Consider the following 27820-nt stretch of genomic DNA (forward strand, 5'->3'; position numbering starts at 1 on the left):
TTTTTCTTTTTTTACAAAAAAGAAGAAATCACGTAAGTTTATTTTTTTCACTTCAAGCTTATAAAAAACTTGTTAGATTCAAAAAAAGTTAGACTCTTTATACATATGTACAAAAACACACATCTGGAAAAACAATAAATAGGGAGGGGTAGAAGTTTTACAAAACCCATTATATACACAGTAAACTGCACAAGGCTTCAGCGCCACTGAATAAATATGTGGCACCCGTATCACAGCTAAGTGGCCAAAGGCTTCAGTTCTATGGGACCAAGAAAAAATCTTGACTTTGGTTGGGGCAGGACTAGAGAACAACTGAAAAGTGCTCAGAGAAAAGCATTTTTTAAAAAAACAGCAGCTGTTCCCCTCGTCCAGAAGGCTCTCATACCAACCAACATCAGCTTTCCAGTGCACAACAGTGTGCTTCCAACTGGGTAATTCTGTAGTAGCATATTTGTACATAACATTTCGCAAACTTTTTTATGGCCAAGGCACTTTTTTTGCAACTGGAGGTACCCTGCACTCATTTTCAAATACATGTGTGTGTGTGTGTGTGTGTGTGTGTGTGTGTGTGTGTGTAGGGCGGCCATATGTCCAGATTTTCCCAGATCTTATTGGGATTTCAAAGGCGGAATTAACATCTGGGAGGAATTTCCGAAAGGCGGCGTTTTGTCGTGGATCTTGGGCAAGTCTATCGACAAAAAAGCTCAACAACTTTTGAGGTGTCCTGGTTTTTACTTTTTGAAATATGGCACCCCTACATGTGTGTGTTTGAAAATGTGCATGATTGAATCTTGCAATCAAACCTAATTGATCAGCCAACTTGCGGGTAGCTGACTAGGAAGAGGTTACCATTGTGCTAAGTCACAGAGATGTCGTGAGTCACCTTGTTTGTTGGGTGCATGCTTTGGGTGGGTACTTTGCCGTAGCCTCTGTGGTTATTATTGAATCAATCTCTCCCAGCATCCTTGCAGTTCTGTTAACACTCTGTAGCTTGGGGATGGCTGAGTTTAAAAGGACATGACCTAAAAAAGCATAAAACTGGCCGCAAGTTGAAGAATTGCCTATTCTTTTGTAACAGTGAGCTCATTCTCCAGGGACTGATCCATACATGGGCCAAAGCAGTGAGATTAACAACAGGCAGGGAGATTATCAAGGCACAGGGCTTCAAGACCCAATAAGGATGGAGCATGCCCAGTGACAACAGAATGCTGAGCATCTCTTGAGGGCAGAATGGAAAACCAAAGAGGGGTTATGGAATGGAGTAACCTGAAGCCAGGGATGGCTGGAATCCTTACAGGGGTACACAACAACATTTTGCTGTAATGCATTTGTTGCATCGCAAAACCAAAGCTTGTTTAGAATGCTAGTTTGTTTTGAAATACATATATATAGCTTTTCAGGGACATCTTTTTTAGTGTGTGAGTGCAGGGTGAAGTGATTAAAGAAAAGTTATCTGGGGAATTTTTGTACTCAAATGGAATGGAGGTAGTTGTAATCTCGTCCCCCTCTCTTACCTTGGTAAATGTAGATACCTAAGCACTATTCACTCGGTGGTTCAGGTACTCAAAAAGCTGGCTCATACTTTCAAACTCCTCTAATTGTGTAAGCTGGAGGGGGGGGGGAATGGCAGCCACCATCACAGTGATAAGTATTTGCTTCCTGTATGCACAATGTTTTCCCATGTGGTAGTGTAGACAATCACCTGGAGAAATTAAAGTCCCTCAACAATGAAATTTTTAAGATCAGCTTGGGTGCTTCCCTCTCAACAAAACACAGCACAACAGTAAAAACCACGGCTGAGAATCAACACACAGTGTCCGTCAACTTCCTTACGCACTAGGCAGGGCCGATCTGAATATTCAGGAAAGCCACATGGCACAACATTCCTGCCATTATACCATTTCGCACTGCATGTGTGTGTAGTGGGAAGATGCATCTGAATGTCTGCCCCATGTATAAATCCTCCTGCATGTTGAAAACTAGCCTGCCACTCGGTACAGATGTGCTAGAAACAGGTCTTCCAGCCCTTATAGTTTTGAACAAGCAAGCGGATTTTGATTTGAGGAAAGGAGACAAAATGTGAGCCCCAATTCCTGCAGTCTGAAATAATACAGTCTCCGAGACTCTTTGCCACATGTTTGGTCCAAATGCAAAGATCAGCCTTTAGAAAAGTGTGGTGCAAAGGCAGAGCTTGAAAAATTATCAGGATAAAGTGGTTTAGGTGCCTAAGGACTCTCCCAAAGAAGGATAAGTTTAGTAACAGGCTCTTGGGAGTTGGAGGGAGTTATTAAGGGTAGCCACTGAAGCCATAAATATGTGGTGCTCCGATTTTCCTAGAAATAATGTCCATGTCATCACAGTTCTTGGAAATGAGGACATCCATCCTGAAACAGCAAACTGTGGCAAGTGCTAGCAAGAAAGAAAATTAAAAAAGAGTTTGCAGCAACATCTTTTCACCCAGAGCTTGTCTTCTGCAGTTGCCTTCTCCAGTTGAGTTGGCTGGTTAGGTCCTGGATGAATGAAGAACGTCATCCAAGAAGGACAATTCAGTGCATGCTTCATACTGATCTAAAGGTGGAGAGAGGGAGCGGGGAGGAGAAGATTTAAATGGCTTGAATAGTCCGACAACATTGCAAAATGGCGAGAAGTCTTCACGGGGCCAAATCTGACATTCGTGGAAACCTATGGAATGTGTGGTTTGACCTAATTGGCAGCAGACTTGCTGAGGACTGGAAAACCACAAAACGGAGCTTTCCATAAGCCACACAAAAGTTAAACTTGCCTTACAATAAAAGCATTCCGTTGGCAAGACTTGACTCAAATCCCACGGGACAGTTAAGAAGACGCTCTAAAGCAGACATTAAAACTCACTTGACAAGTGAAATTCAGAGTTGCATCACTTGCTGCATGATATCCCCTCTGTGCCCGCACACCAAAATAACTTCTGGCTGTGCAAAGGAAGTCCCCCACCCTCCTTGACCCCCCCGTGCCCCTCCTATATCTGTTGTGCAATATACCTCAACCCTCTGGAGCAGATTTGCCGATGGTGCGAGGAAAGGAGATGAGCGAAAGTCATTCTGCTTGCCAAATAATTTAGCTGAATATTGCCCACAGCAGTCAAGATGCTCTAGAGTACAACTACTTTTATACTGAGCTATATCACCCAGTATCTTCATGCATTGTGGGGAGGAACGGATACTCAGAGCACGCATGCAGACATTCCTCAGCTCAGTGCATGGCATTTCCAGCAGAAGCAGAGGTAGCCATTGTAGGACCCTCTGAACGTTGCTGCGCTTCCAACTCCATCAGTCCTAGCCAGCATGGGTAATGGCTAAGGAAGATGGGAGCTGTAGTCCAACAACATCTGGACGACCTGAAAGTAAAGTTTCAGGGAGGAGAGCCTGAGGAAAACCTCTAGCAGAGACTATGCATTCAGTTCCAAGGCAGTAGGGGCATAAGTAAAGGCAGCCCCACTTGGTTATCTTAGCAAAACATGGTAGGAACTTCCAAGGCTTTCATGTTTACTTGAACTCCAGGTCAACAGAGAGCCTTGCGATGAAACCAGCAGGTTACTCTTTGCAATACGGTAGGCCTGCAATGTTTGCACCAGTTATGTTCTAGGGATTGAGCCTGAAGCAAAAATTGTGTACAGTCATACCTAGGGTTACAGACGCTTCAGGTTGCGTTTTTTCGGGTTGCGGACCACCGAAACCCAGAAGTACTGGAACGGGTTACTTCTGGGTTTAGGCAGTCGCGCATACGCAGAAGCACTAAATCGTGCTTTGAACATGCGCAGGTGTGCCGAATCGCAACCCGCGTGTGCGCAAACGCGCAGCTGCAGGTTGCGGATGCTGCGGGCTGTAAACGTGCATTCCGCACGGATCATGTTCGCAACCCAAGCGTCCACTGTATAGTCAAAACCCAATGGGTTCAGCGGCGTTGGGATTGCCAAAGTCATTTCCCCCAGAATCCCACCCCCCTTTTAATCTTTAAAAAGTTGTTTGCCACATGTGTAAAGCTGAATGCGCAAAAATTAAATGCATGCAAATGGTGGGCTTCCTGTACTGCAGAGAAGAGCATAGGAAACTGTCTTACACCAGGTAAGAACAGTGGGCCATCAGGTTCAGTATTTTCTGTGGCGCAGGGTTTCAAGCTAGGTCTCTCCCAGCATTACCCAAAGATGCTGGGGACCAGTGGCGTAGCGTGGGTTGTCAGCACCCGGGGCAAGGCAAGTAATTTGCGCCCCCCCCCCCCGCTGCACTGTCCCTCCCCCAGATAGTCCTTCACTTTCTCTCCGCACCGCACGCCTGGCACCCTCCCCTCCACAGTGGGCGGCGACCCGGCAGCTCGGATCGGATTCGCACAGCCAGCACTGCAGTGAGAGAGAGTGAGTGAGCCAGGTAGGGGCAGAGAGCTGCGAGTGCGAGTGCGCCCCCCCCAGATGTTGCGCCTGGTGTGGCCGGCCCCCCTGCACCCCCCACGCTACACCACTGCTGGAGACTGAATCTGGGATCTTCTGCACTCAGAGCACTTGCTCTGCCACTGACCCATAGCCATTACCCAACAGCACATTCATCTTTGGTGTCCTGTCAAGGCTTACCTTGTTTGGTTCCTCTTTAGCCACCCATCTCGACATTTTATGAACCAGAGTTCTTCGCCAGGAGATATGTTGGTCTTCTGGGGGTCTTCTGCGCAAAACGTGAGCCTGAAACAAACATGCAAAATATGTAACTCCTACAGTCCCAAGACTAAAAGTATCTAGCTGACCATTTGAGGAACAGAACATTGGAGCTTGGTTCGATTTATGAAGACAGTTCCTATATTTGCAAAGAGTGGATATGGATACAGACCTTCGGCTGTATAAAGGTAAAGGTAAAGGGACGCCTGACCATTAGGTCCAGTTGTGGCCGACTCTGGGGTTGCGGCGCTCATCTCACTTTATTGGCCGAGGGAGCCGGCGTACAGCTTCTGGATCATGTGGCCAGCATGACTAAGCAGCTTCTGGCAAACCAGAGCAGCGCACGGAAACGCTGTTTACCTTCCCACTGGAGTGGTACCTATTTATCTACTTGACGTGCTTTCAAACTGCTAGGTTGTCAGGAGCAGGGACTGAGCAGCGGGAGCTCACCCCGTTGCAGGGATTCGAACCACCGACCTTCTGATCGGCAAGCCCTAGGCTCTGTGGTTTAACCCACAGGCTATTGGAGATCAAAGGCCTGCAGTCTCCTTGCTCAGTTTACCATGATGGCCTCATTATGATAAACCATAGCTAACAGTTGACCGTGGATGCTTCAATCTGTGTGGTTGTTTTTTGCTCCTCCCACTATCACAAGGGAAAGAAGGACCCCAGACTTAGCTTTTTGTCCAAATAAGGAATTGTGTTTGTTTTTCTCCCTGCAAAACACAATCTGTAGCAGAGGTCTGGTCTCGGCTAACAGACCATGGTTTGCATGAAACAAACCCCATCCCCCAGCTGACATGACGCTAAGCTAGGGATTGCGGTTGCTTTCTCACGTGTGATAATGGGAAGGAGCAAAACAGCCCATACTGTTGCATGTATGGTAATCCGTTAACCACGGTTTACTGTGACATGCAAACTGAGCTATGTGACTCAAAAATTAATTCACATACTTAAAGAGATGTCTGCAGGATGATGACTTTGGAGTTTCTATCAAGCCCCAAAACATATCCTATTGTCTTGTCTGAATCAGAGTTTGCAATCATTCAATTGCTTAGTGCCCTGGGCTTACTTCTGCTGAGTTTCACCAGATTTCACACGGATCCGCCGGATCTGGAGCTCCTTGGACGAATTCTCAGGCCGAGTCCAGTACATTTTCAACTCTCTCCACAAGCTGTACCAGGACTGCGTGGATCCTTGCCAGGTGAGCTTGATCTTCAACACATCGCCAACATCTTCTTCAGTATAGACAAGGAAGGTGTTTGTGTAGTTCAGGCCAATCTGCTCAAACCTGAGAATAAGAGGCACACAACGTTTTGTTAAGGAAGCGCAGAGGCAGGGAGCAACTCATATTTGCTTGTTATGGTTTCGGCGAAACACCCCTAGTTGACTTAACGCTAAGCTAGTGATTGTGGTTTCTTTCTCCATTGTGGTAACAAGCAGGAGGCAGTGCTACTGTGCTTGAACCCTTCTTGCTGGTTTTCCCAGAGGCAACTGTTCAACCACTGTGAGAGCAGGGTGCTAGACTAGATGGGATATTGGCCTAATCCTGCAGGTTCTTTTTATAGTCTTATGGTTCTCAAAAGCCTGTCAAAAACCTGTCTCGTGGTTCATCCTGTCCAGCGATTTTCTAAGTGGTGCTCCAGGGAATCAAACTTATTAAGGGTTGTATTTACTTATTATAGCTTGTCTTTCATGGAGCTTGGATGAAAGGGAATCTATCCACCACTTCCCATCAAATATGTCAGTGGCAAATCCTACAAGAGGGAAGAGGGGCGAAAGCAAAACATGCCAATGAAGACTAAGTGTGCCCAGTGGCCATGAAATGTTGACTCACCATCGGAAGGGGAAAGAACAGAAAATAATAAATTTTATTTATACCCCGCCCACCCCAGCCAAGACCGGGCTCAGGGCGGCTAACAACCAATAATAAAAACAAGTTGATTGAAGTACAACTTTAAAAACAAGATTAAAACACAACATTAAAATGCAGCCTTATCACAGGAGGAGAAAGGAAAAAACGAAAGAAAGAGGGGGAGGGAGTCAAATTGATTCTAAGCCAAAGGCCAGGCGGAACAACTCTGTCTTACAGGCCCTGCGGAACGAAATCCGATCCTGCAGGGCCCTGGTCTCATGAGACAGAGTGTTCCGCCAGGGCGGAGCCAGTGTTGAGAAGGCCCTGGCTCTGGTTGAAGCTAGTCTAACTTCCTTAGGGCCTGGGACCTCTAGGGTGTTGCTATTTATGGATCTTAAGGTCCTCCGTGGGGCACATCAGGAGAGGCGGTCCTGTAGGTACAAGGGTCCTAGGCCGTGAAAAGCGGGGGGGACGGGGCGGCAATGGAATGGAATATCTGGGCCAAGGGCATGGCTGCCTGGCACCCTGAAAGGGAGCACTTCACACTGCAACATTTTGTTGCAGTTCCCCCACTAGCATTCAGATAAAAGAGCATGAGGTGTGCACTCAGTTAGTGCTTGGCAACAATATCCGGCGCAAACAGAGTGCGTGGCTGCCAGTATACCAAAGAACTGTCTGCAGTGCACGTTAATTCAATTACACGCACGCACCGGTTCATCGAAAGAATGTGACATGAAGAAAGTTCCCTCAAGATGAAATGTTTGAAAGCCACTGATCTGGGAGTCCATTTTGTCAGCTTTAAATCTATCTGCATACAAATGCAATTCCCTGAGATCTGGCCTATAAACACAGCAAAATGAGACAGGGCAGCGTGGTGGTGACAGAATGAAATGAACTAGGCTGCAGGTGTGTGTAATAAACCACTGCCTAGTTTTTTCTCTTTCATTTTTTTTTTAAATTAACTGCAAGAAGAAAACTAGCCCAGCCGATTCCCTGTGCTATTAGCTTTATTCTTGCAGGGACTTTCTTCTTGCAGGGACTTCCCCCTTTGAAGAGGTCCTCAGCTGCTACTTATGCACAGAGGGAGAAGTACCACCTCACCCCCTGCTCCAATCTGGGGCAACCAGCCTACTCAGTCGCAGGTTCAGGAATTGCACACACAGAGAGAGGGGGGGTCACAGGGATACGCTACAACACTTCGTTGCAGGGATCTTAATGCCAGCTTGACGTTATTGGCAGTCATTTGAATCGCGATCTTGCCTGAAATAAGCTGCTCCAGTGACTCACTCCAGAACTAAGGTTAAGAGAGAGAAGCTTTATAACAGCCTATTAGTAAAAGAGTCGACTTGAAAGAGGGCACAGGATTGAGGTTTGTAATTCTCCACTTACACTTCCAGAGGCAGGGGCTGGGAGTCCCCATTGGTGCCGTGTAGTGTAACAGAGAAAGTAGGCTCTGTTTCTCCCATGTTTTTGTAGCTGAAGACGTGCATTTTCATCTGGTAGTGGAAAACTGCAGAGACACAAGTGAAGGCGCTTAAACGCAGAGCCAAGATTAGGGCTACAAATCCTTTGTTCCCATTAAACAGACGCGGTTTGCAAGGCAAGTGCCAATTGGCACGGGATCTGCCCTGTCTTTGCCAAGCGGCATTGCTGGGACTCTGTGCACATTAACCCCGATCCAGAGCAGATAAGACATAGATGAGGAACCAAAAACGCAGCTGTGTTTCCATCATGTCCCCCTGAGGAAGCACAGCTTTCTCTGGTCTCCTGCAACGACTGGCCATTTACACCTGCAAATTACTTGAAGTATCAAGAGTGCACCCTTGCGAAGGGGCAAGCTGGGATGCTTCCTCGAGGGGAGGGTTTTTTGTCTGCCGCTTGTGATCCAGAGCTCTTTTCAACAGTGCTCCCAGACCCACCATAGCTCTTTGCTGGGAGCAGAGCCAGGGCTCCCCATGCTGGGACATTCAGATTTCACTTAAAAGCTTATTTCCCCTTTAAAGAAGGGACACATTTTCTCAGCAACCTGGGCTTCAGTGCAAACTGCATCACGGGTCACCTGCACCACCGATGCAAGAAGTGGCAGCGGGCGGCCATTGGGTTCATAAAAGTAAAGGTAGCCCTGACCGTTGGGTCCAGTCGTGAACTACTCTGGGGTAGCGGCGCTCATCTCACTCTATTAGCCGAGGGAGCCGGCGTTTGTCCACAGACAGCTTCCGGGTCATGTGGTGAAACCAGAGCAGCACACGGAAACGGCGTTTACCTTCCCGCTGGAGCGGTACCTATTTATCTACTTGCACTTGGTGTCTTTCGAACTGCTAGGTGGGCAGGAGCTGGGACTGAACAACAGGCGTGTCACAGGGATTCGAACTGCCAACCTTCTGATCGGCAAGCCCTAGGCTCTGTGGTTTAGACCACAGTGTCACTCACATCCCTTTTATTGGGTTAATAGAATTGTAGAGTCAGAAGGGAGCCCCAGGGGTCATCTATTCCAACCCCTGCAATGCAGGAATCCCAACTAAAGCATCCATGACAGATGGCCATGCCTACGGGAAGCCTGCAAGTGGGAGCTGAAAGCACCAGCGCTCTCCACACTTCTGATTCCCAGCAACTGATGTTCAGAGATATACAGCCTCCAACAGGGGAGCTAGAACACTCTTCAGCACTCAAGAAGAGCGCTGAAGCTCCACAGTGGATGGATACTAACTAGAATGGATACTAACCAAGACCCAGGTTCCCTCCTCCATCCCTGAGTCCCTGACACTAAGGTACTCCAGGGTTCCTTGGAACAGTCTTTGATAAACCAGCAGAACCCATCATCAAGAAGAACCAGACTAGAACCATCTACTCCAGCTCCTCTTCTCATAAGGATCAACCAGTGGCTTCATAGAGGATATGTCCACCAGTGGCTATTAGCCATGATGGTCAAATGGGGTCTGGAAGCAAATTAGCTCTGTTCGCCGCATCTGGTGCCTTCATACCCCAGTTGTTGGCTTCCTGGAGCCACCTGTCTGCCCACAGCTAGAAATAGATTCCTCGGCTATAGACTCTTGGTCTGATGTAACCTTCTTCCCATTTCTGTAACCCAGAAATGATGTTGAGGGATCAATGTGGGACCCTCTACACACAAAGCAAGTGCACTGTCACTGAGCTACAGCCTTTGCTCTCATCTCGGCTGCTCGAATAATGTAATTTTCTCCATCCATCCATCCATCCATCCATCCACACGCACACATATATATATGGGTAGCTGGTTCTTTGAAGCTAGAACACAGGTAGCCAATGTTGTGCTTTCCAGATTTTGTTGGATGCCAACATCCATCAGCTCCAGTCAGCATGGCCATTGACTAGGAATTATGAGAATGGTAATCCAACAACATCTATCAGCCTCTAAGTCAGAGGTGGTCCACAAGCTCCACTCAGAAGTTCTCATATGCTGGTAGGTCTATGAGCGCCAGTTAGGTGGCCCATGGAAAGGATGGGAACAGATGAGAATACCTGCATTTGGTTCTGCACTTGATTAATTCCCCCCCCCCCCAACAATGGAGATCGATGACATTTTGACCAAGGGTGGAATATCCAACAGGCTAACAAAGCCCTGGTCTAGGGCCCAACATTTTTGTAATATGGCACCGGTGCAAAATGGGTTTTTCCTTCACTTGCCTCCCCTTAAATCCAAAAGCAGGATAAATGCTGAGCTGGACCCCAAAACAAAAGCCAACAATTTTATTTTTTTTACATCTGGCTTCACTGAACTTTGCTCAAAAACAAACACACTAAAACTTTATTTAACTAATTCATAACCTGCTCTTCATTAAAACTCAATTCCAAGCAGTGTATCAATATAAAACGTGATGGGGTGAACTGGAAATTCAAACCACAACAATAAATCAAAACTACATCACTGTTATTTAAAATATGACGTATGCATGTGCTTTGATATCTGAATGAAGGGTTTTTTTAAAGGAGATTGCTGAGACCCCAAATTTCTTTTAAAGTGGTTTGTTTGTTTTGTTTTTAAAAGTCTGGGAACTCATAGTCATGGGAGCCCCTGACGCTGTCTGGCGCACCATTGATGAGAGAACCATCAACACATTTCAGAAATGGCCTTCTGGTGTCCAAAGGGAGACACCCCACCCCAACCTGACCATTGCTGGGTGGGGAATGATGGACACTGTGGTCCAAAACATCTGGGAGGCAACAGGTTGGGGAAGATGTCCCAAGGCATATCCTGAGGTGTTTGTGAGGGAAAATCTAATGGAAACAGATCCTTAAACTGATAGATACCGTATTTTTTGCTCTATAAGACTCACTTTTCCCCTCCTAAAAAGTAAGGGGAAATGTGTGTGCGTCTTATGGAGCGAATGCAGGCTGCGCAGCTATCCCAGAAGCCAGAACAGCAACAGGGATTGCTGCTTTCGCTGCACAGCGATCCCTCTTGCTGTTCTGGCTTCTGGGATTCAGAATATTTTTTTTTTCTTGATTTTCTTCTCCAAAAACTAGGTGCGTCTTATGGTCTGGTGCATCTTGTAGAGCGAAAAATACAGTGGATAGATAATTCATTATGGTTGGAGACCAGCTTATAAAACACACTTGGGGGTACAATTCCAGAAGGAAAACAAACATTTAAAACAATGTACAACAATAAATTTAAAATTTATAAATGTGATAAGCGTATAGACACTTAAAACTTTAAGATAAGCCCCTGCAATGAGATGACCCAGAGTCACCCATGGAACTGAGTTTGGGGATTTTCTTAACGAACTAGTTTGAGTCGGGGGATGGTCTGCGCCTACAGATCTGTACACAGAATCTGGCAACCAACTGGTCGTCTTATGAAACTGATAGGGTTTTGCACTCTGGCTTCTTAAGTTTCCTTTTCGGAATAAAAGCTAACAGCAATGATGCACTTATAATGAATAAGAGTTAGTGGGGCTACCAGGGAGCAAGGCCACATTGAACGAGCAGAATTTGTATACCACATTGGGGCACGTGGTATGTAAAATCTAAAATATGCATCAAATTATCAATAAAGGTTCGAAGTTAAAAAGCAAGTTGGCTATAAAAACGTCAAGAGTATGAACAAGACTAGCAGTTAAAAAAATGTGCATTATAAAATAAAATTGCATATTGAAATGCATTCCAGATTTATGTGTCTGTGTAGGCTTACCTAAACAAAAACTTTGTGGCCATTTATTAAATTTCTATCAGTAGGAACCCAGAGCAGTTGAAGCAGGTGCTGAATAAAAATACTTCTCTAAAATCAATGGGCAGGGAAACCAGACCAGACAGGTATTCCTGAAGATTTTTAGTTTTTAATGTTTGGTGTTTTATTACATTTTAACATGTAATGGAAGCCACCCAGAGTGGCAGGATATAAATAATAAAAGTGATTATTATTATTATTATTATTATTATTATTATTATTATTATTACATGGGGGGAGGGTATCTGTGGCCCTACAGGTGCTGTAGGACTACTACAGCTTCCGACATCCCTATGTAGCCTTGCTACAGAGAGAAAAAACACCTGATGGGGTAAGAAAGCAACTTATTAGAGGGCAAGCTGTGTCTTGCATGTGCGATGGTAGGAAAATGCAGATCTGCCTAGGATGGTGGCAAAGTTTTCTCTCATTTGGGGGCACTCATCACCTAGGCTAAAGCCCAGACTTTGCGACCGAGAGGCTACTGAGTTTAGCAGCGGGGGACAGTAGAGGTTAGTAGGCAGAGGTTTCTTGGGAAAGTTAGGGAAGCTGTTTTCTAGGAACAGTCAAGGAGCTGCTGCAATTGAAAAAGTATTCATTGCCCGTTTCCCATCCAGTAGTTATTCAGCTCAAAACTGCCGCTCCCACAAATGGTTAAGAATCCCTTTTTCCACACCCATCCTCTGCTCCTAATTACAGCTCTCCACAGCTGCTTTTTATCAAGAAACCACTGGCAGATCATCACCCGTGTAATGTCTCTTTAAGCTTTTAGATGAATGTCATGATGGCTTTTTTTCCCACCAAAAGTTGGCTGGCTGCTGCCCAGATTTTCTTTCTTTAAAGAAAGACCAAAAAGGAAAAAAAGAAATTCTATCCTACCTATTTCTCCAAAGACACTATAAGGCAGCCAAGGAACAACGAAAAACAGAATGAAATCACATTAATGCCCTAAAACCCCCACAGATATATTCAAATGAATAAGCAAATGCTATCCATTTGACAAATTCCAGCGGCACAAGAACAACACAGAAATGAGCCAGCAAATAAATGCACCATTAACCAGGTGCCATTTTGAAAAGCAAGGTCTTCACCCACACCCTGAAACAGCAAAGCGATGGGGCCCAACAGACCTCGCTTGGTGAGGCAATGCATAGGGCTGGTGCCACGACAAAAAAGACCCTGCCTTGATTGGACATCAGCCCTATGCATTGCAAGACTGAGGAATCTGAAGCAGGTTCACATTACTGTGGCTAAAAGCCATCCAAGTTCGGGGCCATCACTGCCTCCTGCAGACATGAGTTCCATAGTTTAACTGTGTGAAGAAAGACCTCCTGATGTCTATAATGAATCTTCCAACATTCAGCTTCAATGAAAGTGAAGTTCTAGTATTTTGAAAGGGGGGGGGGGGAATCCTGCTCTATCCTCTTTCTCTCTGCCATGCATAATTTTATAAACTCCTATCATGTCACTTCTTGCTCGCTTCTTCTCTAAACTAAAAACGGGTCACTTGGTGCCACTGTGATTTCAGATGATTGATGGGCAGGAAGCTCTTTCCACCTGCCAGACACAGCCCACAGAGTAAAGATCAGAGGCGGAGCTAGCTGTTCTGGCACCTGGAGCGGAGCACATGCACCTGGGGGCAGGGCCATGGGGGCGGGGCGAGCATCCCAGGGGGGCAGAGTGAGCCACCCATGGGATGGGGGTGGTACAACTCATGCAACACGTTGGCGACTAATATACACATAATAATTACCAAAATAATGATGCATTCTTTATCAGTCTTCTGAGTGAAATATACAAAACCTTGTGCAAAGCCACAGAGACTTACGAACTACCCAATCTAAAATGAACTTACAATGTCTGGCTTCAATGGATTTTTCAAATGCTTTAGGTAAAAAGATAAAGAAAACAAAAGACTGAGTTAAGCATTTGAAAAACCCATTGAAACCAGACATTATAAGTTCATCTTAGACTGGGTGGTTCATAAGTCTCTGTGGCTTTGCACAAGGTTTTGTGAATTTTCTCTCAGACGATTGATAAAGAATGTATATACCTTTTTGGTAATTTTTGTGTGCATATTAGTCACCAATGTGTTGCCTGAGTCATACTACTACTACCCATGGGGGTGGAGCAAGCTGCCCATGGCGGGCTGGTTTCTCACGGGGGGGGGGGAGCGACGCCGCTTTGCCAGCAGCCTTCCTCCCCTCCCTCTTCCTTTTGACAGCTTGGGGGAGGCTCTTCCCCCAGGAAGCAGCCCGGGAACGAGGGGCAACAGAGCGACTCCCAAGCCTCCCCCGAGCTGCCAAAACGAAGGGGGAAGGGGTGAAGGCCGCCAGCAAGATGGCGTAGCTCCGCCCCTTCCCCGACTGCCCGGGGTAGGCTTGGGAGTCGCAGGCAGGTGGCGCACCAAATCAGTGGCGTAGCGTGGGTTGTCAGCACCCGGGGCAAGGCAAGTAATTTGCGACCCCTAACCCGGGGCAAGGCAAGTAATTTGCGCGCCCCCCCCGCTGCACTGTCCCTCCCCCAGATAGTCCCTCGCTCTCTCCGCACCGCACCGCACGCCTGGCACCCTCCCCTCCACAGTGGGCGGCGACCCGGCGGCTCGGATCGGATTCGCACAGCCAGCACTGCAGTGAGAGAGAGTGAGTGAGCCAGGTAGGGGCAGAGAGCTGTGAGTGCGAGCGCGCCCCGCCCCCCCCAATGTTGCGCCCGGTGCGGCCGGCCCCCCCTGCACCCCCCACGCTACGCCACTGCACCAAATGTCACCCCCCCCCCAGTGATGACACCTGGGGCATACTGCCCTCCCCGCCCCACATTCCCAAGTCAATGGTTCAGCATTTCAGCAAGGGAAACCTGCCCCTTGCAGCATGCAACCTTTTTGCTGGGATCTGCAAGGAGACCCTCCGGGGCTTCAGATGCTGGCTCTGCAAATAAAAACGGAAGTTCTCCATGACTGACGGGAACGCCGAAGGAAGAAAGGGGCCTACCTTTGAAAGGCATGTCGGCCCGCGTCTTCAAGTACATCTTGGTGTTCCTCTTGTTCCGCATTTTCTTGGCGTTGTAGCCAATGCCGTTGCAGCGGTTCTTGCGGCAGCTCAGACAGATGCCCTTGCGGAAGCGGCTGGAGTCCGTGCACTGGAAGGCAAAGCTCTGCTTATCCTTGTTCACAAGGGAGTCCACAAAGAGGTGCACAGACCGTTCGTGTTCGCACCGCACAGCCTCCCCGATATCTAGATGGACAGACAGGGAGGAGGAGGGAAAACAGCCGTAAGGCAACAAGCCAGCCATTTAGCATTCTCCACCTCCGTGGTGGGAAGGCAGGCACACGTGCAGCAAGATTTACAGATCTCTAGGCCCTTTGTACTTTAGCGCAAACCAGACTTGGCCAAGGACCAGGCAGGCCTCTGGCCAGAAATTCTGCCGTGCAACCGGAAACGTACATTGTAGGAGGCATCTTAAAACGCAATGCAGAGCCTAAATATAGGCCATCTAATAATCTTCAGTTGGCTCACGAGCCGAAATGGCTTTATTTTTTAATTAACATTTTAATAGGATTCAAAGAGTTTGGCAAATGCTTGCCAGATCACACAAGTGCCTTTATCCCATTGGCCAGGAAAGGCAGGGGTCTGTTTATGGTTTCATGAGGAGATAAGTAGAAGGATGTCAGCATAGCTTGATGTGTCTATAAACCAGGCTTCCTCAACCTCAGCCCTCCAGATGTTTTTGGCCTACAACTCCCATGATCCCTAGCTAACAGGACTAGTGGTCAGGGATGATGAGAATTGTAGTCCAAAACATCTGGAGGGCCGAAGGTTGGAGATGCCTGGGTTATTATATTGTGAATCGCTTCAAGTTGTCTAATGGGAAGAGATTCATGAATGAAATAATTTTTCTTCCTCATCCTTAATTTTATAACAACAGAGGAGCTGAGGCTGAGAGAGACTTTCTCAAGAATTCACATAGTGAATTCATAGCAGGGGGGAAAGCAAACCAGGGTCATATTGACTCATCCCTCAGTGTTAGTCATTACACCGCAATAGCTTTCCCAGATCTGCATACTAGCATATCAGGTTTTGCAATGAATAATGCCCTCCTCCTACACACCTATGCACCTGTTTAATATATGTAAGCCAGGAAGTATTTTGCAACTAGAGGATCTGCATCTTCTTAGGTTGAGGACAGCATCTTACCAAGGGCAAGTTGCTCTGATGTGGCAGAGTTAGCAATCTGTGTGACCCCCTCTCTCCCAAAAAATACAAGCAGAAAGCCTTACTTCCATAGGCAAGGGACCCCAAGACATCACTCAAGCCGCAGCCTGGCTGGACGTCTCCTCCATTCGGGTAGATGTCAATGTGACCCACGGGCATCTTGATCCCAATGCTGACCCCCAGCGTTTCCCTCGTGTACGTGTGCAAGACGTCCACAAAGTCTGCATCGTCAGGAGAAAGGCGGCGGTTGGGGTCAACTCCTTCGAACATCGGGCCGGCTGGATCCAAGCCTGCAGAGGAATACAGTTGAGACGGACGCAGGTATTTCCTTGGAAGCTACCTTAAAGGTAAAGGTAAAGGGACCCCTGACCATTAGGTCCAGTCGTGGCCGACTCTGGGGTTGCGGCGCTCATCTCGCTTTCCTGGCCGACAGCTTCCGGGTCATGTGGCCAGCATGACTAAGCCGCTTCTGGCAAACCAGAGCAGCACACGGAAACGCCGTTTACCTTCCCGCCGGAGCGGTACCTATTTATCTACTTGCACTTTGACGTGCTTTCAAACTGCTAGAGATGGGACCGAGCTACGGGAGCTCACCCCGTCGCGGGGATTCGAACCGCCGACCTTCTGATCGGCAAGTCCTAGGCTCTGTGGCTTAGCCCACAGCGCCACCCGCATCCCTAGAAGCTACCTTACAGTATACTAAAGCCAGACTATTTCCCACTCAGACCAGCACTGCCTATTCTGACTGGCAGCAGCTCTTCAGAATTGTGGACAATTCCCATTTACAGCCAGTTCCTTACAGAGCAGGAATATGCAGGGATCGAACCTGCAATATTGTCGACATCAGAACCACAGTCTAACGAACCGAGCCACACGCTTAGCATGGACTGAGCCACACCATCAGGCAAGCAGAGAGGGCAAGTTCAAACCACCCTGGCCTGTTTGGGAGTAGCTTCCAGCCAAATGCAAAACTGTTCCAGCTGAGACTTACCCTTGAGGCTGTGCATGCAGATTCAGGATTCACCTGGTGTGTCACATGCCACAGACCTGCCTCAAGCAGAGGATGGGGCTTTCAGCGGTTTCAGAAAACCACAACGCATACGAATTCATAGGAGGCGAGGGGGAAGTTGGTTGGCTTACCTGTAATTCTGCCAATTGTCCCCATAGCATAGTTCCCAGCATAGCCAGCAACGTGGGCCCCCAGGCTGTAGCCAATCAGGTGGACGTTTTGGAGCTGGAAGCGTTCTTTCTCCTGCAAGAGCAATGTGAACAGAATCAAGCCAGTCGCTCATGGAAGAAGAACACTTTTGAACAGAATTTAGTAAGGGCATCAGAAGAGCTTGATGGTTCAGGCTGATGGCCCATCTAGGCCAGCATCCTGTTCTTGCAGTGGCCGACCAGACACCTCTAGGAAACCCACCCTCAGGATTCGAATACAAGAGCAACTCTCCAGTTCTGGCAACTGGTATTCAGAAGCATTGATGCTTCCCAACTCTGGAGGGCAGAGCGCATGGCTAATCGTCACAGTAAAAGAGTATGCAAAGGGTGCACACAGGGACAGGAAAGGTTCAGCTTTACGAAATGCACCGTGCCTTCAGCTGATGACGCAAGGAACATTCGATGCCTTTGGCCAATAACCCTTGTTTTCTACACCCTCAGCTTTACGTGGTGCAAGTTGCTTCATGCAGGTTTTTCCACCCCCAAGAAACAGAAGGCGGACCTGATGTTATGGGAAGCAAAGCTGAGCCAAGTTCTCCCAAGCAATGGTAGGTAAAGACGTAAGAGCAAAACTATGCATTCAGAGTGAATGTTCAGGGACAGCCCCTTGGGGACATTTTACATGGCAGCTGCGGGGGAACCACAGGGTCTGAGTGCTCCCCGATGCGTCTGTAAAATGCAAGCATGCATTGGGTTAGAACCCAATGTACTGGCGTCATGGGCAAGGCAGAGTCTGCTCATCTTCCTGGTGGCTGCCCACTCAAAGGTGCCATCTGTTCCCTGCGGTCTGAAGTGTTATAGTCCAGAAAGACCTGTACCAATCAGTAACTATGGATTAAAATACGCAGTTATGGATATGTGGAATCTGCTTTATTCTGAGTCAGACTGCTAGTACATCTGTATGTATGTATTCTTTTTAAAAAAAATGTTGTATAAACTACATTTTGACCACGGTGGAGCTGGTGGGAGCCCAACATCACCTTCAGGACCATCCCTGTTGTATAGCATTAGAAGATCACGCACCATGGGTTTCTGGACGATGGCTCTGGTGCCTGCAATTTCAATTTGCATAGGATGACAAGCGCCAGCATCAGCAATGCCACCTGCCCCATCCCACCAATCAGCAGCTTGGCACATAGCCTGCTGTGTGATGCCAAAGATAGCATCCCCTGCCGGGTCCTGCAGCATCCAGGCTGACATTTCTGGAGCAATGGTCACTGCTCAGTTTTTGCTGCTCAGGAAATGGGAGGTTTCCGGCTTGCAAGTTACCTGCAACCAGTTAAGCAGCTTGGCCACCTCCTTCCCAACCACTCGGGTGTAGTTCACAGCATCTGTGTATAGCTGGTGGGCAAGAGGGAGCCAATCGACCACGACCACGTTGGCGTCCTTCTCTCGCTCCTGCAAGGCTGACACAACGCTCCCCAGCCAGCTCTCAAACATGCCAGTCATCTGGAAGAAGAACCCATGTTTAGTTCCTTTCTGCCCAAAGGAGGACCAGCAAGAGAAGTATCTTGGCAACGTTCTACCCTATGTGGTGGACATGTCCCGAGATCAGAAAGTTCTGGGACATGATCCATGAAGAAATAAAAAGTTACTAAGAACTTCACATAGCAAAAGACCAGAAACATATCTTTGGGGAATACTGAATAGTGATATTCCTAGAGAAAATACTAAATTATTTCTGTACGTGACATCAGTGGCGAGAATCCTGGTGGCTAAGAACTGGAAGGGTAACCAGGTACCAACCAAAGAGGAATGGTTATGTAAATTATGTGAATATTAGGAACTGGCCAAAGTGACTGATATGAGACTAAAGCCAATGAATACAGTCAAGAAGGAATGGAAGTGCTTGAATGATTATTTAGAAAGACAAGGTTCTAATGTAAAAATTTGGCTGTGTCTAGAATGACCTCGTGAATGGAAAAGGGGAGACATACATATATACATATCTATATATTAAGATGAAAATGATACTGAAATACAGATAAAATATGAAATGTGAAAGGAAGTGTTGTGAGAGTGATGGAAGTCTGTTCTTACTATTATTTTGTAAAATAGTGTTTATTGTATTGAAATATTATATTTTCTTTATTCTTTTACTGTCTGCTTCTCTTTGCATTTCTCTTTTTCTTCTTTCTTTTTTATGTTATTCTTCATGTATGGTTTGGTACTGATGTATTTACTTTGCAATAATTTTTATTTTATTTTTATTTTTTAAAAGAGAAGTATCTTGGCTTTCTGAGGACTGAGAGGAATCAGTGCCTACGTGTTTCTTGCAGGGTTTTTATAGTGTTTTTAATGTGCTGCGTTGGGCGGCTTTGAGGGTTTTGGCTGAAGGTTAGAACTGACAAACCAAGTGCCTGAGAGAGGGTTATGGTTTAGAATTTCATGCTAGGAATCACCTAACACCAGTCACCTCATCTGTCACACCTTATTCTGTTAATCTAAAGCTAGTGGCTTTAAAAAAACAACACCAAGTTGCGAATCAGGAAGCTCCCAGGTCAAATATCAAACCCAGCAGGAATTAACTAGGAAGTGTTGAGTCCCTCACAGACACCTGCCTTTCCTACATAAGTTCACCAAAGGGTTTCAAAGAATCATAGAAATGTACCTTAGAACTGGAAGGGACCCTAAGGACCTTCAAGTCCAACCGCCTGCAAGGCAGGAACATGCAGCTGCCCCACAGGGGGATCGAACTTGTAACCTTGGCGTTATCAGCACCACGCTCTAACCAACTGAGCTATCCAGGTTTCCTCACACATAGTGGAGGTCTGTGCATAGAACTGCCACACATACTGCACAGATGGGGCGAGTGCATGGGCACATTGGCCATAGGGTGCGTGGCTAGTCCAGGGAGTGAACGGCAACTGTTGACTAATATCACAGCAGGTAGAACAGGACCTCCAGAAGTCGCTGGACTACAACTCCCAGCATCCCCCACTATTGGAAATGCTGGCTGCAGCTGATGGGAGTTGGAGGTCAGCAGCTGTCTTGGCCCTCTCCGTCAGATGTAGAACTCCAACTCACGAGTTCTGCCATGGGCTTTAACGCCAAGGCTCAGATTGGTACATAAGGCAAAGTTACTGTTGTTCTCCAGGCTTTCCGACACGGTGGGTTGTTGGCACGTACAGAGAGGGGAAGGGGCAGGTAGCTTGGGCTAATGTGGTGCATGGCAGCGGAGCCAATTTGATGCCCCTCACACTGTGCATTGGATCAAGCCAAGCTCCATGTGCCTTCCCTCTTGGAGAGCAGTGTTGGTTTTTTAAATTATTATTATTTTACTTTTTTACCAACAACCAAAACACAAACAGTGAAAACAAACAGTGAGACCCCCCAGGCGGCTGATACATTGGGTATACATAATCAATTATAACATCTTCGAATCAACCATATGTACAATTCTATATACCTTAACACTCCTCCCTCCACAAGGTTTATTTAACTTTTAACATTTTAATTGCCCCAAATTGTTCAAACCTGCCCAAATTAATTCAATATCTTCTCAAACCAATCCTCCTCCTTCTCACTGACCTTAAACCCTTTCATTTTATGTTTCTTCACAGTTAGATATTCTAAGATTGTAATATTTTTTTCAATTTTCCCCTCCATTGTTTCACCCCTAGCTCTTCTGCATTTTTCTAATTACTTGCTATAACCTGTCTGGCTGCAATTACCATCAGTTTTACCCATTTACATTCCTCTTTTGTTTCTAACTCGGTGCTACTCAGGCTAATAAGAACCATTAATTTAGATATTTCCACCACAAATCCCGATATTTCTATATCAATCTGTTTCCAGAATTCATTAACTAACGGACAAACCCACCACATATGACTGTATGTTCCCATTACTCCACATTTCCTCCAACAATTCTTACTTCCAGATTTTGTAATATGATATAACCTTACACTGTGTTGGTAAGCCAGGAGATCGATGATGCCCTACCCATGCCATCTCTGTGGACACTACTTTCCCAGTTACTCAGCACCAAGCAGAATGTTTCGCCCAGAGCCCTCAAATGGAGTCAAACCAAGTGAAAAACTGGTTTGCCTCTTCAAGTGTTTATGGCTTTAAAAACAATGGAACGAGGATCAGCAACCCATACCCAAAATGCCATAGGATACACACACACACAGAGTTCCTCTTATGCTAAGAGCAACATGAAGCAGCAAAGAGTTCTATTCTACTTACCGCCCATCCATGAATAACGAAGAAGCTTTTAGCAGAGACGTTAAACTTGCAGTCTTCCAAATGCTGGTCTTGGCCCGGAGTGAGGTAGCAGCCTTTGTCTTCCAGGTCCCTAGAAGTGCGGACGTTGAATTTCACCGGCAGCTTGAGAACTTTCGGTGGTTCTGCTGGCTTTAGCAGCTGAGAAACGCCAACATCTGAAACATAACCACGTACTGGTTAGGGTTTCCATACGTTCGGAATTTCCCGGATATATCCAGAATACTACAGTCGGCAGCGGTGTCCGGGTGGAGATCGGCACAACTGTCCAGTAAAATCTGGGCATATGGCAGCCCATGTCGGCAGTGCCATTTTGGCTGATTTTCCATGAAAATAGCTCAAAAACGGCATTTTTTTGTGATTTCGCCGAAAGAGCTTAACAACTTTTCTGTCCGGATTTTCACTGTTTGAAATATGGCTACCCCATTACTGCTTAGCATCACCCAGCAGGGGATGGATAAATTGCATAAAACTCTGGACAGTTTACAGAGTTCTAAAGGTAAGGTGTGATCCCTAAGGAACCGGCAGCCACAGCGAGGGCTTTTTTTCAGCCAGAACTCAGTTCCTGTACCTCTCAGGTGGGCGCCATTGCCATTATCAGAGAACAAGGGAGGCGTTCATGGTGAGTTCCGGCACTTCTTTTTCTAGAAAAATAGCACTGGTCACTATCATGCATTACTACCAAAACTACTTTGCAGTTTTAGAGCAGGGACGTGAGTGGCGCTGTGGGTTAAACCACAGAGCCTAGGACTTGCTGATCAGATGGTCGGCGGTTTGAGTCCCCACGATGGGGTGAGCTCCCGTTGCTTGGTCCCTGCTCCTGCCAACCTAGCAGTTCGCAAGCACATCAAAATGTAAGTAGATAAATAGATACCCCTCCGGCGGGAAGGTAAACGGCGTTTCCATGCGCTGCTCTGGTTCACCAGAAGCGGCTTAGTTATGCTGGCCACATGACCCAGAAGCTGTACGCTAGCTCCCTCGGTCAATAAAGCGAGATGAGTGCCGCAACCCCAGAGTCGGCCACAACTGGACCTTATGGTCAAGGGTCCCTTTATCTTTACCTTACCTTTGTCTCATATGTGCAGGTGGGCTTCCATATGCCCACATTTCATCTGCACAGGCCCACAAATTTGAGCTAAAGTCTACAAGCTTACATGATCACGTTCTCCACAACCAGGTATAGCAGGGGTTGTCAGGAGCTCGTCCTACACTTGAGTAGGACCCTGGCAGAGACACATTCCCGACTGGCATGTTCTCTCCCTCCTGGTCGATCGTTCGGGAGCTTCAAAAGCTTTCTTCAGCCCGAAGATCACTGAGACCAATGCCAACAGATATCAGCACACTTAGGGATCCACAGAGTCTTCGCAGCTTGCATGACAGACCTCAGCAACTCAGCACTTTGGCTAATCTACTTTATTTACATATAAACACGCACGGAGCACTGCAACATGGCTCCCTCTCTCCCTAGCATCAGACAGCAAAGAGAAAGAACAAAGGACAATAGTCCCACTTCACGGAACACAGTAACACAAACATCCTGTCTCTGTCACTTCCCACTCTGTGGAGTCAAAACATACACCGTCATGGGATAGACAACAATCCCATGACTGCAATCATGGAGCAGGAATTCTAACGGGGTAGCCAATGCTGTGCTCTCCAGAGGCAGCTGGACTACAACTCCCATCATCTCTGACCATCGGCCATGTTGGCTGGGGCTGATGGGAGCTGGAGTCAAGCAACAACGTCTGGGAGGGCACAGTTCCCCCCCCCCCCCGCTCCTTGCAGTGCAAGCTCACACATCAAAACATAATTTATCTCCTCTCCACCACTCCCAACAGTCATATCATATCCAGACCCTGAAACCCACCCACCCACGGACTGCTGTGGGCCCCTGCCTGCCTAGGGGGCAGATGTAGAGAGTTGGGGAATATGCACACTTAAGGACTGTGCACACATTTCCGCCATGTGCAGCCGACAAGCATAGAGCGGGACAGGAGATCATGCCCATGAGCCTCACATGCTCTCCCTGCGCATTCATCATAATGCAGCCACAGTCCTAAGCTGCATGCATTTGGGTGCAACTGAGAACTGTGCCAAGCATAGGTGCCAACTCCCTGGGGCCCTGGGTGCCCAAGGACCTGCAGAATTCCCCATGAAGGGGTTAATAAAGGTAAAGTTACCCCTGACCATTAGGTCCAGTCGTGGCCGACTCTGGGGTTGCGGCGCTCATCTTGCTTTATTGGCCAAGGGAGCCGGAGTACAGCTTCTGGGTCATGTGGCCAGCATGACTAAGCCGCTTCTGGCGAACCAGAGCAGTGCACGGAAATGCCGCTTACCTTCCCGCCAGAGCAGTACCTATTTATCTACTTGCACTTTGCCGTGCTTTTGAACTGCTGGGTTGGCAGGAGCAGGGACTGAGCAACGGGGGCTTACCCCGTCGTGGGGATTCGAACCGCCAACCTTCTGATTGGCAAGTCCTAGGCTCTGTGGTTTAACCCACAGCGCCACCCGTGTCCTCATGAAGGGGTTGGGCACCCACAAATTTCAGTGCCAGGGCCTGAAACTGTGCACAGAGTTGGTATGCACAGAGGCTAGGTGCATACAGGATGCTAAACACAGGTAGAGGAAAGAATGGAAGCGAAGTCCAAATCTTAGCTGTGGTTCTTGCACTGCAAGGGGTTGGATTAGATGGCCCTTTGCAGCCCATTCCAATTCTGCGATTCTATGATATGAACACTGACTCAGCAGTAGCATAACGTGTGCACAATCTTATAGTCTCCTGCAGAACCATGGCAAGCCATCCTGTCCTCATCCAAATTTACACCAAGATTCTGGCTCAGTGAACTTACTCAGGCCACCTCCTCCCCTTGGTTTCATAAACTCATTCCAATGCCTCCTACCCTACCCTATAAAACTCATGATTCAGAGTAGCCATTTGCACAACCGGCTAAGGAAGATAATAGCACGATGAATTTCTAAACAGTAACAATCAATTGCACATTTATCCAAAGTCCTGTTAGAACTATTTAGTTGAATTAATTCACCAAAATTGATGAGCTTGATCCAATAATACCCAGAGGCTGCTCCGGCACCTGGAGCGGCGCAGAGTGCACCCGGGGGCAGGGCTAGCAGCTGTGGGGCGGGGCTAGCCGCCAATGGCAAGCGTCCCAGGGGGTGTCACCCATGGCGAGCAGTGAGCAGCACAGGAGGGCGGGGTGGCAATGTCACACACCCCCGCTCAAGGATGACACCCGGGGCCGGCCACACCCCCCGCACCCCCCTTCCTCCGCCAGTGACGATACCAGCTTCTCAAAGTCCGATAGCCAACCTTGCAACCCCCTAAGTAATCCCTCCAACACCCCCCAAGGGTGGTACCACCAGTGGCGTAGCGTGAGGGGTGCAGGGGGGGCCAGCCGCACCGGGCGCAACATCTGGGGGTTAGGGTTAGGGGGCGCAAATTACTTGCCTTGCCCCGGGTGCTGACAACCCACGCTACGCCACTGGGTACCACCCACTTTGAAAAGCACTGCCATAGCTCTGTGTTTCAACCCCATTGGATTCAGTAACTGCAGGAGATTAAAACGCTGCAAATATTTCACACACACACGAGTCACTTGCGGAAAGAGAATACTGCCATGAAATCCATTTAAACTCAAATTCGGGAGAAAATTGCTCATTACATGCATGTTTCAATTAGAAGCGCACTCTTCCTAGACATGCAGACCTGGCTTTTGACCAACACTCTATTTCCATGCAAAAATCCCAATCTATCTCTTAATCCTAATATATCCTCTATGCCAGTTTGATATCAAGAAAAATCCAGAAACCTGTCCTTTCCCTCCTTAAGGCAGCAGAGGTGACCAGCTTATCCAACCAAGGAATACTTCCTAGTTTAAGCTGCATTTGCAAAACAAATCAGTAGAAACAGTGAATTTCAGACGCAAGCCAGTAGAACTACATGGAGTTACACCTTAGTGGCACACTGACTTACTTTTTACGGTAAGTCACAGAACCAGTTCAGCAGCCTAGGCTAAGCACACGTCAGCAGGTGAGGCAGAGAGTGCCCCTGATTTAGGATTTCTGACAGGTTGCCTGCGAGATAACAGAGGGCACCAGGAGCACATCAAGCGACGGAGCAGTGAGCTCTTGGATTCGTGCAAAACTCCGGCTGCAGGCGCACCATACATTTAAAGCCCCCGTCTTTTCTCCCAAAGAATTCTGGGAGCTGTAGTTTGCCCCAAATAAAGCTACAGCTCCAAGCACCATCAAGACACTACAATTCCCAGGCTTCTTTGTGTGGTTAAAATGCTTTCAATGCATGGTGTGACCAGCCTGAGTCTCCACTTGTTTTCATGCTTGCCCTCTAAGCAGTGCTTACTCCTGGGAAAATGGGCCCAGAATCCTCACATCACCCATTGTCATGCTTAGCACCACCTATTTAAGATCTTGCAGAGACAGGTCAAGTTTTCAGCATCAAAGCCATGCTGCCATAGTGTAAGAAGCTTTGATGTGCAGTTTGAATATATGCCAGGGTTCATTGCAGCTAGATCTTCCCCTTCCCCAAAAAAGAAACTGCTAGATTCCGCCCCGTCCCCCAAAAAGAAACTTCTAGTTAAAATCTAGAATGTGAGAACAATCACCAGCTTCTAAGCATGTGACCAGAGGGTCTCTTTTTCACCATGCAAGGCAAACAATCACCAAGCATAAAGAGGGCTTGCTGAGCAGACGGTAAAATTCAAGCTAAGCTTTGAGGTTTGAAATTAAAAATAAAAGCACCAGCTAGCTGTCACTTTCCCCTCTCCATGCACTTATTAGCCTTGCCGCTAGCCAGATTTAAAATTAAAAACTCAGGACATAGCGAAAGATCCTCTCTTTAGGCACTTGCTATTAATAGCGGAAGAACCTTGATCATCAGCTCCATTAAATATGAGATGCTGGTGCTATAAATCACGAGCACTGCAAGTCAATGGAACAGCAGGCTAAAATAAGGCACTTGCAAGCGCAATTCAGTCTCTACTCAGAAGTACAACTAAGTTCAATGGAGGTTACTTCCAGGTAAATTGCCCTACAATCACAGGCTAAGTTTCTGAAATATCAGCTGATTCTACGCAGGCACAACCCAGTGTGGTCTTTCCCTATGCAAGCGCCGTTAGAGGAAAGGCTATAGTTGCGCCCTTTTAACATTCCCCATTCTTTTCAACGCGGCTTGCACCGAGTGTCCTCTTGGAAGAGCAAGATTTTTAAACGCTTTATGAGCCAGACCCAGGATCACAAAGCTAGACAGAAGGCGTCGTGGTTTAGAAGCAGGGAGACCAGGTGACACAGAGTCCAGCTGCTCTTTCACGCGTTACAAGATGCAGCAGAGAGCTCGCCAAACAGCAAATCACGTCCGCGCTTCTCACCGCCTCAGCTGAAAGTTAAAGGCAGGCATCGCCTCGGCGGCGAGGCAAGAGATGCGCTCCGCTTGCCTTTCCCCACCGGCGAAATGCTCCAGTTCCCTTTGTTGGTCTGGGGAGTTCCAAACACGAGGCTTAAAGCCGCACTCGCATCGCTTAACGACCACAAACATTACAATTGTCTCACACTTTCACATTCAGCTGTCTCTCTCGCCCATTCCAGCTCCAGAAACGAAACACAGAATCGCAAAGTTGGAAGGAACCGCAAAGGCCAACTCGAGTGGAACTCCCTGCAGATGCCGGCAATGAAATCCACATCTCCAGAACGAAAGAGCAACTCAAGTCTCGCGCATCCCAGCACCCAGGTGCGCCGCACACCACTAACGCGCAACAGGCAAAAGGCGCACCACCCGGCTGCAAAAGCAGGGTGGTTGCGCGCGGCTCCCTGCCCGTCTGCTATCCAAACTTTGTCCCGCCACCGCCCCAGGGAGAAAGCCACCCTGCTAGGGTTGCCATATGTCCTTTTTAACCCAGGACACGTCCTTTTCCCCCCATGGGTAGAATCGTCATAGCGAACCATAGTTAAAAGTAGAAGTTGGCGAAAGTGTCCTCTTTTTTGCTCTTCAAAATATGGCAGCCCCACACCCTGCAGCCCCCGCTTACCTCCCTGGGGGTCCCTCTCCGCTTGCAAGGCGTCCTCCCGGGGCGCGCAAGAGGCGAGAGCGATGCACAGCAGGACGGCAAAAGTTCTCATCGCTCCAGCAAACGCCGAGTCGTCTTGTCCGCCTCCTCCTTCCGACGCTGCACTTGACTTGCTGAGGCAGCTCAAACTAGAGCCGGCTTTTGCTGCTTCTTTTTTTCTTTTGCTTTGGGGGGAAAGGGGGCGAGATGATGCTGAGCCTGCAGAAACGGCAAAGCACCAGGCTTTCTCTCTCGGAGGAGATGGAAGTGGAGAGAGAGGCGAGAGGCGCGCGCGCGCGCAGGGAGCGGAGCAACTAACTTGCAAGCGCAAGGGCGCAGCAACCAAGCGGAGCA

At 47.7% G+C, this 27820-nt stretch overlaps 1 protein-coding gene across 2 annotated transcripts; it reads right to left on the reverse strand.

Annotated features, from left to right (window-relative positions):
• LIPG (lipase G, endothelial type) lies at positions 1 to 27820 on the reverse strand (the record flags this gene model as incomplete). Of its 2 annotated transcripts, XM_083402999.1 has the most annotated exons (10): positions 27449 to 27819; positions 21354 to 21547; positions 18432 to 18611; positions 17085 to 17196; positions 16010 to 16234; positions 14724 to 14966; positions 7923 to 8043; positions 5751 to 5969; positions 4601 to 4705; positions 1 to 2568 (listed from the first exon to the last, which is right to left on the reverse strand). In XM_083402999.1, the coding sequence occupies exons 1-10, from the start codon at positions 27537 to 27539 to the stop codon at positions 2559 to 2561; spliced, it is 1500 nt and encodes a 499-aa protein (XP_083259125.1). In that variant the 5' UTR covers positions 27540 to 27819. The 2 variants fall into 2 exon arrangements, with proteins under 2 accessions (XP_083259125.1, XP_083259126.1); XM_083403000.1 differs by lacking the exon at positions 1 to 2568 and having other exon boundaries at positions 4597 to 4705; positions 27449 to 27820.

This window comes from Podarcis tiliguerta (assembly GCF_965153285.1).
Source record: "Podarcis tiliguerta genome assembly, chromosome: 11".
In the NCBI taxonomy this organism is placed as follows: Eukaryota; Metazoa; Chordata; class Lepidosauria; order Squamata; family Lacertidae; genus Podarcis; species Podarcis tiliguerta.